Source organism: Sinocyclocheilus grahami, unplaced genomic scaffold (genome assembly GCF_001515645.1).
Source record: "Sinocyclocheilus grahami isolate Dianchi unplaced genomic scaffold, SAMN03320097.WGS_v1.1 scaffold1343.1, whole genome shotgun sequence".
NCBI classification, from domain to species: domain Eukaryota; kingdom Metazoa; phylum Chordata; class Actinopteri; order Cypriniformes; family Cyprinidae; genus Sinocyclocheilus; species Sinocyclocheilus grahami.
Genome location: NW_015506522.1, coordinates 176,389 through 188,113, shown reverse-complemented (window position 1 = coordinate 188,113; position 11,725 = coordinate 176,389). Strand labels below are relative to the sequence as shown.

At 37.7% G+C, this 11,725-nt stretch overlaps 1 protein-coding gene across 1 annotated transcript in view; it reads left to right on the top strand.

Annotated features, from left to right (window-relative positions):
- trim8a (tripartite motif containing 8a) overlaps positions 1-9,913 on the top strand; it is an 18,817-nt gene extending 8,904 nt beyond the window's left edge. Inside the window, exons 2-5 of the mRNA XM_016255511.1 lie at positions 5,494-5,589; positions 8,202-8,435; positions 9,450-9,481; positions 9,575-9,913. Coding sequence (XP_016110997.1) covers positions 5,494-5,589; positions 8,202-8,435; positions 9,450-9,481; positions 9,575-9,698 — 486 coding nt within the window. The 3' untranslated portion in view covers positions 9,699-9,913. The remainder of the gene's footprint in view (positions 1-5,493; positions 5,590-8,201; positions 8,436-9,449; positions 9,482-9,574) is intronic.
- Positions 9,914-11,725: the final 1,812 nt, after the last annotated feature.

Genomic DNA, 11,725 nt, shown 5'->3' with positions numbered 1-11,725 from the left:
TCTCCATTTTCCCATAAAACTGCGCCGTATCGCAGAAATTTATTTATTAAATTAATCTGCTCTCTCTCTCTCTGTTGCTATTTCTTTCGGTCTCACTGTCGAAGTAACCATGGCAACGGAAAGCGTATCCTGCTAATATGGTGGCGCCTTAAAACATTGTGACGTAAATCCTCATTCTCTATAGGCTATTTATTTTCAAACTTTTTTACATTTTAATCTGGACTACAACATGCCCTAGATATTGTTTGAAAGTGTTTTGATTCTTTATTGTTCGGTCACACTTTACATTAGGGCTTCGTTAGTTAACATTAGTTAACAAACTACCAATGAAAAATTCTTCTGAACATTCATTAATCTTAGGTATTCCAATATTTAATAACAGGTTGTTAAAATTGAAAGTTACAACCGTGTTATTTAATGAGCTAACAAGACTTGTATAACTTCTGTAGCAAATGTAACTATTGCTCATTGTGAATGTTAATGCATTAACTAAGGTTAACTAATGAGGTCTTATTGTGTAGTGATACCCATTGGTCTTTATAGTTCTTTTGCACTTTAATCTGTGTAAAACTTTTAACTTCATACATTTTTCTGTATTGCTTTATTGCATTTAAATGTTCAGTTATTTTTGTTATAAGAAAAAAGTTATTAAACCTGTGATACAGTATTATGACAGGACTTTTTTAAAACTAAATTTCAATATCGTGATAATACCGTATACCGTGTTAAAAGCATTAGCAATTAATCGCGACATGAAAATTTGATACCGGCATATCCCTAGTGGCAACCAGTATCGAAATCAGTCAATTTGCTTGTTAAAAAAAAAAAGCAATCTGAATGACCATGAAAGGCCTCAAATTGGAAGTACAATCTTAACTGTCTTTTTCTATCAGTACTTCAATAGGTAGATTTTGTCTTTCATAAAGGCCGAGGTCAGGGATCTTGGGCTTAAAAAGGTTGGTGACCACTGAACTACATTTTGTTGTATTTTGATACCAACTAGCTGGATAGTAAAAATGTGCAGTTCAGTAAGCAAATCAGATGTTCTATCAGTAACCACTCTTTCTAATTAAGTGATTTCTTTCAGTGAAGGATTTGTCTAACTATTGTTAAACTGCTAGCTTGTGACTGTGTGATTCTTTTAAAATGATTAATTCAAATGAATTACAATTTATTTTGTGGCAGTGGTGGTTAAACGGAGTACAGAAAATGCTTGTGTAAGCTTATAGAGCACATCTAAAAGTTAGGTTGTTGAATATATATAGAGATGTTTTATACATACAATAATCAATTTCAGGATGAATGATCAGGTGGACGATACAGTTCTGTCAGCAATTCCAAAAAAGCTTTTACATAGATTCAGTTATATATAGTATGAATCTGTCCTTGGTTACAATAGCATCTCCACTGAGGTCATTTATGCTTTATACATTAAAGCCCCATTATTGAACTACACAACAATAGTTATATTTCACTTTTAGGAGATCAATCTAAATGTGATATCAGGTGTTTTAGTTTCTATTAATTAATTATTTCTATTATTAGCAACCTAGTTCTATTTTGGTTTTTGCAACTTTTTAATGAAACTTTTTAAAAAGTGTCTACATTTAAATACATTTATAAATAAATATTTTAATAAATAATTCAGAGTATGTTTTGAGTAAAATTGACGTTTTTGTACGATTTTGTGTTGGAAACAGTCAATGAGATCAAGACATTTGAAGTAGGACAGGCCATAATCACCAATTAAGTGGGGATGTAAATATTAAATGTGCTCATTATATAGGTACTTTTCATGATGGGGTAGTTTTATGTTAGATAATGGTTTATGAAACATCTAATAGCTCTTACTGCAAATACTCTTTCTAATAGCACAGAAAGGTCACTGTATTCATGGAAAGTGTCAGTCTGTATGTAGGATGTGTCTATACTGACCTTTCTTTGAATGAACCTGTACTCTCATCTGTTTTATGAAATCATGCACCATTCATTTGAAAATCTTTTTATCCGTGATTATGAATGAATACTGCGAAGCACACATGAGGTTTTGTCCATTTATAAGTGAATTGTAAGTTATCACTATGCATTCAGAGCACTGTGCCGTTTGCACATTTCACATATAGCTGCCAGGATGCCTGACCTTTTGTCTTTGCTGTGAATGTACGTAGGTTGTTTTGAGTCATTTACAAACTGCAGAAATAAATCAACTCAATCCAGCATTTAGCTGTGAAATTCACACACGCCCCTCACACTACCCCACAAAACCAGATAATTCTGGTCTCAGTCTGAGCTCCGATCTTCTTCACCTTAAAAGCTTAAAGCCATCAACAAGCCTATCATCAGGCGTCGCATCGCTGCAATTAAATGGCTTACATTTATCACAGAAACAGTTCATTGTCTGTAGATTCTTTAGATGCTACCTTCCATGCTCCCAATCAAAAGAGATTGACAGATCGTATCTGCACATCTGCGTGTTTTGAAACGAGAAGCGCTTGCACAGATGTATAGTACACGGATACATTAATCTGTACGCCAACAATTGTAACAAATTAAAAACCTTAAATAAAAGGTCCTCTTTTGATTGCTGTTAAGCTAAATGGCACCAGGAGAGCAGTAATTTTCTGTAACTTCCTGCTGGTATGTTGCGTGAAGCTTTGGCCATTGTCGAGCTGAAGATGTACAGTTTCCTGTACTCATAACTGTGTGTAATCAGTGACTCAGTCTGATACCACTGTTGACACGGTGCTCGAAATGCCAGTATGTAAGACCAAAGTAATGGTACACTCATCTGTTAAAAACTATTGATTGTTCCATACCGTAGTGAGCTGTTCTGCTGTCTGCTGCCTACATAGACAGCTGCCTTTAATGACAGCACGCTAACTGAAATGGAACGCTCTACATGGACAGCAGCTTTGCTCACCACACAAACAGATCTCCTCACGCAAAGCTCAGGAGAGATCAAATTACAATTGTCTTTGAATTTGGTATTAACATGCTGCTAAGTGAATGTACATAACATTTTTATCAGCACTTTTTGGTAATTAATAAATTAAGTAGATTTATAATCGACGTTTCATCTCGGATTTGTTCAGTGAGTGCAGTGCATTGAGGTTTTTGTCAGTAAAACTCAAAATATTTGTATTTTATTGGTATTTCACAAATAATAACAAATAATTAATAAATATGAATAGTTAACATAATTTGATTTTAAAAAATCACATAATTTTTTAATAAAATAAAAAACAGCTTTAACGAGCTCCCAGATCAGGCATTCACAAAAAATTTTGTTAGCTGAAAATAGTTTTTTGAAGTACCCCTTGATTTCAATTTTCAATTTTTCCTTTCTCTTTGGAGTGTTACAAGCTCTTGGTGAATAAAGAAGATCTGTAAAGTTGCAAAGACTAAAGTCTCAAATCCAAAGAGATATTCACTTTCATTCGCTTTCACCGTGGACGAAGTGGAGTCCAGCCCGGGGTCGTCACATGTGGTTACCGCAAGCCTCCGCTCACTCAATCCACCGGCCTCCGCTCACTCTAGCCCGCCATGTCCGTGCAGAGGCTATTCCGTTTTATTGATCTGTGGCGCATTCATTTTGATTCTTTACACGTGTAATGATGTCCAGTGACTTGTATGCATTATTTTATTTATTTGTAAGACTTTTTTATGACTAAATTTGGTAATGGGAGAGTAAAAATATTTTTAAAACGTACCACCGTTCAAACTAGGCTGCTTATGTTGAAGTGTTTGGGATGTGGCTTTTAATGATGAGACCTTTTTTGTAATCAGGCTCTCAAAAAGTATATAACAATTTGGATATAGATTTATCGGCCAACATATCGGTTATCGGCTTTCAAAAATAAAGAATAATCGGTTATCGGTATCGGCCAAAATGTTCATATCGGTGCATCCCTAAAATTATAACACTTTATTTTACTACAAGTTACAATACTATGTCTTAAATTCTTCAATTAATTATGCAAATGTCGAAATAAATTGATCCTGGCACACATTGCGTTACAAGCAGCATGTAGTTTGTGTAAAGCAGAATTTATTGTAAACCAAGTTGCTCTGAGACACTGAAAGCAGATCATTAGCTGTAAATGAATACAGCGCATCACTTTCAAACACACTAAATTGCAACCTAACCTATATTGCAATGTTTATTTTATTTTAATTAATAGTGCAGCCCTATTTATTTTTAATTTGCCTTTCATTAGCTGGGTTTCCATCCAAATATGAAGCAAATCTTTTTGAAATTTGCAAAAAGAAAGTGGGGGAAAAAAAGAAAGAATGTGAATTATGTGCATTTCCATCAAGTTGTTTGTGCGGATAACGGTGGTATTGGTATGATAATTTAACCATATGATTGATGAATCCTGCTTCATAATGGTGGATAATGTAATATTTCATTGTTAATTTGCCATTTTAACAGATTTAAAAAGAAAAAAGTTGAAATGATGCTGACTTGTGAGCTCGGAGCTCATGTCTGTTTCTCTATGGAGAAAATGAATGTGATTTTTACTTCCGCACCGTTGCGCTCTATCAGTGTCCATGGTGACCAGTGACCGCTGTTAACAGTTGACTGTAGAGATGCTATTTGTTTGCCTGGCACCCATGCAGGGGTTTGCAGGAGCCCGGGTTGCTGTAGGCCTCAAGAATGTGTCTCCTCTCATGTGACCTATAGATCTTGCAGTGGTCCCGCGCACATCTCACTATACTGGGATAACATGACAATCTGTCACTGACACTGAAAGAAGCCCGTGCAAACAAAGGGAGAGATGGCGAGCAAAATGAGAGGCCGAGGCGGCCTTGCCCCCTCACGCGCTGCTTCAAATTTCCACACTTAATAATGCGCACACTCGTGCATGCACAATGTGCGTTATTGTTGTCATGACAGCTGCATTCTCCCTTTGCAGTCAGCCTATTGCATGTTGCATGGACGTTTATGTGATTAAACGACTAAATTGGCTTGTTATTCAGCATCCTGTGGACTTTGGTGTGGTGAAGTGCAGTGTTGTTCTTGTGAGCATGTGAGACCGAGTATAAAGGGGATTATAAAAGCTTCAGCACACTGTCAGGCTTTGATTTGGCTGGGGGATGGGGGAGCTTTGGGGTTAGTGGCTTCCTCTGAATCCAATTTAAAAACCTGTCCAGACACCTAATAGCAGGCAGAATCACAAAGCAAATGTGCGTGTGTGATTCTGACGAATTAGTCTCATTGCCGACATGTTTTGTTTTCCTCATTTGCTTTAATAAGATTTTTTTTGGATGTCATAAAAAGGGTCTGTGGGATGTTTGGGGTCGTATTTTGGAGTAGGTGGTGAATGCATTGCTTTTATTAGCTTGGGTTTGACTTTACAATGGAAAACATTTCTAAAAATAGTTCATAGTTCAGGTGATCCTTGATCCTGGAGTCATTCTGTTTTGTTGAGCTTGACGGATCATGAATCTGGGGAAAAAGGTTTGATTTGTGTTGTTTTTCTCTCCCTTCAGCATATGTTAATGAAGCAGCAGGATCGCATTGACGATCGAGTGAAAGACATCGAGGAGCAGCTGTGTAAGTTGGAGTCTGACAAACTACTGGTGGAGGTAAGGAGATGTTGATGGGAGCATGCACACACACGCTTCTGTCTTCCTCTGTCAATCTGTCTGCATGTCTCTCCCCTCACATTCTATTGCAGCTAATGAATATGTAAGAGGCTGTTTTTGGTATGACATTGGCAGCGTCTGTGCTTAAGCCTTGTGTAGACCTTTTCTCCCTGTCTGCAGTTTTATTTTTGTTGTTTAAAGGTCCCCTGAAATGCTTATACACGCAGCGTTACTCTGTGTTGACGTCATTTTTAACTGAAACAGGAAGACAGGGCGGGACATATCAAGCAGCCCCGCCCCCTTTTAAAATGGCCAATAGCGCTCGTTTATATCACAGCTTGGGCTAGAGCTGTTGAGCTCCGTAAAGCCGCATTTGACAGGGTATGCCAGCCACAATCTCATCCATATTGCTACAAAATATAGCATTCTGTGTAGAATTCAAATAGCTCCGTTTTTTTTGTGGTCTGCGCCGACTCGCGCATGTGATCTGCTCTGTGCTACCGTGTCTCTGGACCGGAGCAGAGTGCGTGTACGGTGCGGTAGTTATCGTGACACAACGCGAAACCAGACTTCTTTTTTTCCTCAATGGAATGCATATATACACAGTTTGAATTGTTCCCTGTCCCCTATATAGTGCACTATGTGCCATTCACTGTACAGAAAATACTAATTCTGTGGACAAGTGACCGATTTCAGCCGCGGCTTCAGCGTCTATTTTATAGTGTAGGGGGCGGGAGCTTCGGATTCTAGAGAGCATTTGATTGGACAGAAAGTTTGATGAGAAGCTGAAGTACGATGTGACGTCAAAAAAATCGTTGAGCCGTTTTGGCGGAAGGGCCGAACTGCAAGCTTTGAATGCTTATATCTTCTAAATGCGAATTTTGTCACGGTTTTGGAGCACCCTGCCTTATAGATAACCTTTAGACTAACATATTGATACTAACACCCAAAAAACGTTAATTTTGATTTCATGGGGACTTTAAGGAAAATTAATTAGATCAGTATGTTGCAGTACAAAACTGGTCTAAGTCTCCATGTTTCGGATTTGAATCTCTATTAGCTTTTACAGCAGCTGCTGGTTTTCCTGAGATCCACATTAAAAAAAAAAAAAGTATGAAAATAACAATTAATATTAAATCGAATAAAAAAAACAGGAATAAGAAAAGAAAAAAGAAAATCTTAGGATGCTATCAAATCATAAAGACGTTTCATTCAACCTGTATACATGAAAAGCAAAACAACAGAAGTGCAAGATCACATAACAGAGCTAAGCTGTGCTGACACATGTGGAATTTTCTCATATTAAGCTACGAAAACAAAATTATCAGAAACCAAATCGGAACGTTTTATGACTGACTCATCTCCAGTATGTTGCAGTACAAAACTGGTCTAAGTCTCCATGTTTCGGATTTGAATCTCTATTAGCTTTTACAGCAGCTGCTGGTTTTCCTGAGATCCACATTAAAAAAAGTATGAAAATAACAATTAATATTAAATCGAATAAAAAAAAAACAGGAATAAGAAAAGAAAAAAGAAAATCTTAGGATGCTATCAAATCATAAAGACGTTTCATTCAACCTGTATACATGAAAAGCAAAACAACAGAAGTGCAAGATCACATAACAGAGCTAAGCTGTGCTGACACATGTGGAATTTTCTCATATTAAGCTACGAAAACAAAATGATCAGAAACCAAATCGGAACGTTTTATGACTGACATAATGGCCTGCATGTTTTGACATAAATATGAAAGTGTTGTTAATATGAACTAAAATGAAAACTTTTAAAAAATACAATAAATACTACATGAAATACCTGAGCTTGAAAAACTAGATAAATAAAAAAGTAAAATGCAGTTTAATCAGTAAGGTTAAAAGTTTACCTTTTATACAAGCTTTTCTAAAATAAAAAGGTGGTGTGTGGTTCCAGATGATCTTGTGAAAGTATATTAAGATTCTAAAATATAATTTAGTGCAGATACCGCAGCTTTTGTGCAGCTCACAGACTGTTAAACCTTCAGAGCTGTCTTCAGTGAACTGCACTACAAACACCATCAAATGTACTGTACATTGTTGTTTTCCACCTTTATTTATTCAGAGGATATAAAATAGTTTAGATTAAAGTAAGATTTTGCTTATTTTTGCTCTGTGGTTGCTCTTTTAAAGCTTTAGATACGCATTTAGGAAATCACTTTGGATTATTAATCTTTGTCGCTGATGTGATAATTTTTCAATACAGTAGGATTATAGATCTATTACATAAATGTGGATAGCATAGCTCCTTTTTAAATCTCAGTCTTTTGATTGTGTACTTTGGTAAAGTCTGAGACATTGTTGTAATCTTTTCTGAAACTAGAAACCGAAACTAGAATACTGCTGGGGATTTTTTTCAGAGTAAACATCTGAGAAGCAGAAAAATTTAACCGATTTAACAAAATGAAACAAAACTCTTGATTTACTTTCCATTTAAAATGACAGAACCGTCAAAAATGTATCTTTAGTGTTGTATTCAGTTTCCTTTCCTACAGAGAGCTATTTCTTTAAGTATTCACAATGAGGGAGACTATAGAAATTCAGTATGTACTCTTGTTTGTGTGTGTGTGTGTTGTGCAGGATAAGGTACAGCAGCTGAAGGAGGAGGTGCGTGTGCAGTATCACAAAATGCACCAGCTCTTAGAAGATGACCTGGGGAGAACTCTAGAGGTGCTGGATAAAGCACACTCCAAATACTGCCAGGAGAACTCGACCCAAACCCTCCAGCTCAATGAACGCCGTCAGGAGGCCAAGAAACTGCTCAGCTCTGTCCAAGTTGTGTTTGACAAGGCAGAGGATATTAACTTTATGAAGGTGAGGTCGATTCTTACGTTCACCCTTCACAGATGCCTTCATCTGCTCGTCCTTCACTGTCTGATATCCCACAATCCTGTGTGTGCGGTTTGGAAGCTGCTGGGGAAAAATGCTGTCTGATTGAAAGTAGTAAATCAATTCATAAATATGACCCTGGAGCACAAAACCAGTCTTATGTCGCTGGGGTATATTTGTAGCAATAGCCAAAAATACATTGTATGGGTCAAAATTATTGATTTTGCTTTTATGCCAAAAATCATTAGGATGTTAAGTAAAGATCATGTTCCATGAAGATATTTAGTAAATTTCCTACTGTAAATATATTCAAACGTAAATTGATTAGTAATATGCATTGCTAAGAACTTCATTTGGACAAATTTTCTCAATATTTAGCTTTTTTTACACCCTCAGCTTCCAGATTTTCATCTCGGCCAAATATTGTCCTATCCTAACAAACCATACATCAATGGAAAGCTTATTTATTCAGCTTTCAGATGTATAAATCTCAATTTTGAACATTTCGAACGATATACCCTTATGACTGGTTTTGTGGTCCAGGGTCACAAATGTCATTTTTGATCAATGTAAACAACGCTTAATCCATAATTATTTTGTTTTCCACATACGATTCCATGTCTAGCAAGAAAAAATGTAGTCATTAAATATGGCCGGTTTTCGATTATTAAACATTTTGTCATGGTATCTTGGAAGTGTGTCTGAAACCAATTTCTGTCTTGACTGGACTGCTCTGGGTTTCGGACGCAGTGAATATTTCCTTGAACACACTCCCATCCGACTTATGCTATAAATCCCCTTGCACTCACCTACATACTCTCATAAACACAGTGTGAATGTGCCCATACCTGTGAGAAATGTTTCCCTGTCTCTGTGTGGTTGTTATCAGCAGATCTGCACTTCCAGATTTTTCCGTGTTTACAGACAAAGAGGCAGTCAAGCAGCAGCTTGTAGACTGCATGCAGGGAGATTAATATTTTGTTCTGTTTTGTTTTGTAGAACACAAAACCAGTAAAAATACTCATGGACAGGTATGTCGTTTATGAGCCAAAGTGCATAAATGTATATAGATTGAATACTAAATCACATTTTGAATGTAGTAATCTGGTCATGTCTTTTCACAGATCACAGTCATGCACAGGCAGTGTTCTGCCTCCTTACAAAGTGGGTCATCTTAATTCCAAAATATTCCTGTCTGAAGTCTCAAAAAAGGAAAAGAACTTGAGAAAAATACTGGAAGGCAAGTAAAAATTTAGTGGTTCAGTGACAGTTGGTGGTTCACACCTTTTCTAATTGGATCATTGATTCTAGTATAAAACAATGGTAAATGAAAATAAAATTCCACTAGCTATGTAATCATGAATAGTTATGATAGTACGTTTTTTGGCACAAATTTGTCAGTTGGTAGAAGCAAGACAAATTAGACGGGTACCAATGTAGATTTTTTTTTTTTGTTGCACATTTTATATTGAAAATGCAATTCATACATACACCTTTATGATGAGCATGTTTTAAATTTCTTAATTATTTTAGATATTTTTGGGGGCATAAAATACAACATGTTAGGATGATGTAGCACATCCAACACTGAGAAACGTGCAAGAATAAAAACAGGTCAAATAGTCTTAAATATCAGATAAATATACCTTTTATGACAAAGCAAGGTTAGTTCAGCTTGTCATTCTGTGCAACACCCTAGAAACTTACATGTAGTTTGTAGATCGGGAAGGAGGAGGCGGGAACCGGCGAACACTCAAAGAAAACTTTAATAATAAAATAAACACAAAATAGCGTGACAGCCCCTCGCGGACGACTGCCGCGCACAAACGAAACCAAAACACAAAATAAAGTCCAGGCCTGGTCCTCTCTCGTCTTTCTTTCCATCATTCCAGCTCCGTTTTTACTCCTGCCGACTCCCCCAACCCCAGCTCGTCCCAGCAGGCCATGCTGCCGCAGTACGGCGGCCGTAAGATTCTCATGTGCACGATGGACAACTGCTACTGCTCTAGTGTCCCCTCCATATCTAACCACCGCGGTCATCCTCCCTACCCACGCTCGGGATCTTTCCCTTGGACACAGGACTACACCCACCCCCTGCCTGCCGCGCCCTCAATGTCCCAGCCTCTCCAGGGGCTGCAGAAAAAAACAATCCTGAGACATTGACATGTACTTCATAATATTTTCATGCATGAATGAGGAAATTCTGTGTGAGCACATAAAACATCTACCTGTCCATGGCAAACTACATGACCTACATGTTGCGAAGTACCATTATTAGGCATTAATAATTGTCACAGTTGTTAAAAAGAAGCTTCAAGTACTTGTGCGTGATTACAGCGATTACATATTGTTAGATCTCTGCTGCTGCAGATCCAAAGAAATCCCATAAATCAAGCATGACTGTGTTTGTCTTTGGCTTGGATCATTTGCCTAGACCTTGTTGTTGATTATCAAAACAGGTTTGGAGGTTATATTTGAAGTGCGGTTAATCATTCGTAAGGCAGTTAATCATTTGTTTATTAGATAGCAACAGCATTAAGTCCGAAGCGAAACTTCTGTGAAATATGTAACGTCCAAAAAAAAGGCCAGACTCTTTTAAATCATTTAAATATAGCAGTCTAATGATTTATGCCAGCCTTTCCAGCTCTTCCTCATGGGTCAATGGGAGCATCAGTCACATTTTTCCATTAAAGCATGGTGGGATGGGGGCGCAGGGCTGGCTGGGCTAGAAAGGGGATGGGGGAAGTAATCAGGCTTGAAGAACAGCTCATCATTTATTTATAAAGTGTAACGTTCCAGCCCCTCTCCTCCCACAAACCCCATACATTCACCTTTACTGCGCTCTCAGGCCAGCACAGTCAACATTTTGTGACCAATTAGAAATCTGACTGGATTCTACCCTCTTTTTTCCCCCCAGCTTGCTGTGGGTGGACACGCCATATGCTCTAAGAGCTCCACAATGGGTTTGTTTTTCTGAGCTCTGCTGTCCCATGATGCTAATCACGCTGACTGCTCATGCTAGCTCATTGCAGCCCGTGGGAGGACTGTAGCCTGCCGGAAGGATCGATTGCAAAACACAACAGAGGCTGCTCGGCTCCACTCCTCTATACATGTGATCACATAGGGATGTATTTGGGGCCTGAAGTGAAAGGGAATATAAAAAGCACCCAAACATGGGGATTTGTCATCTTTTTTTCTTGTAATGGAGTGTGAGAATTTGAGGGTGTGGATGTGTTTGTACAAAGGCTTTGGGGTCTTCTGTGCTGCTGTTCCCT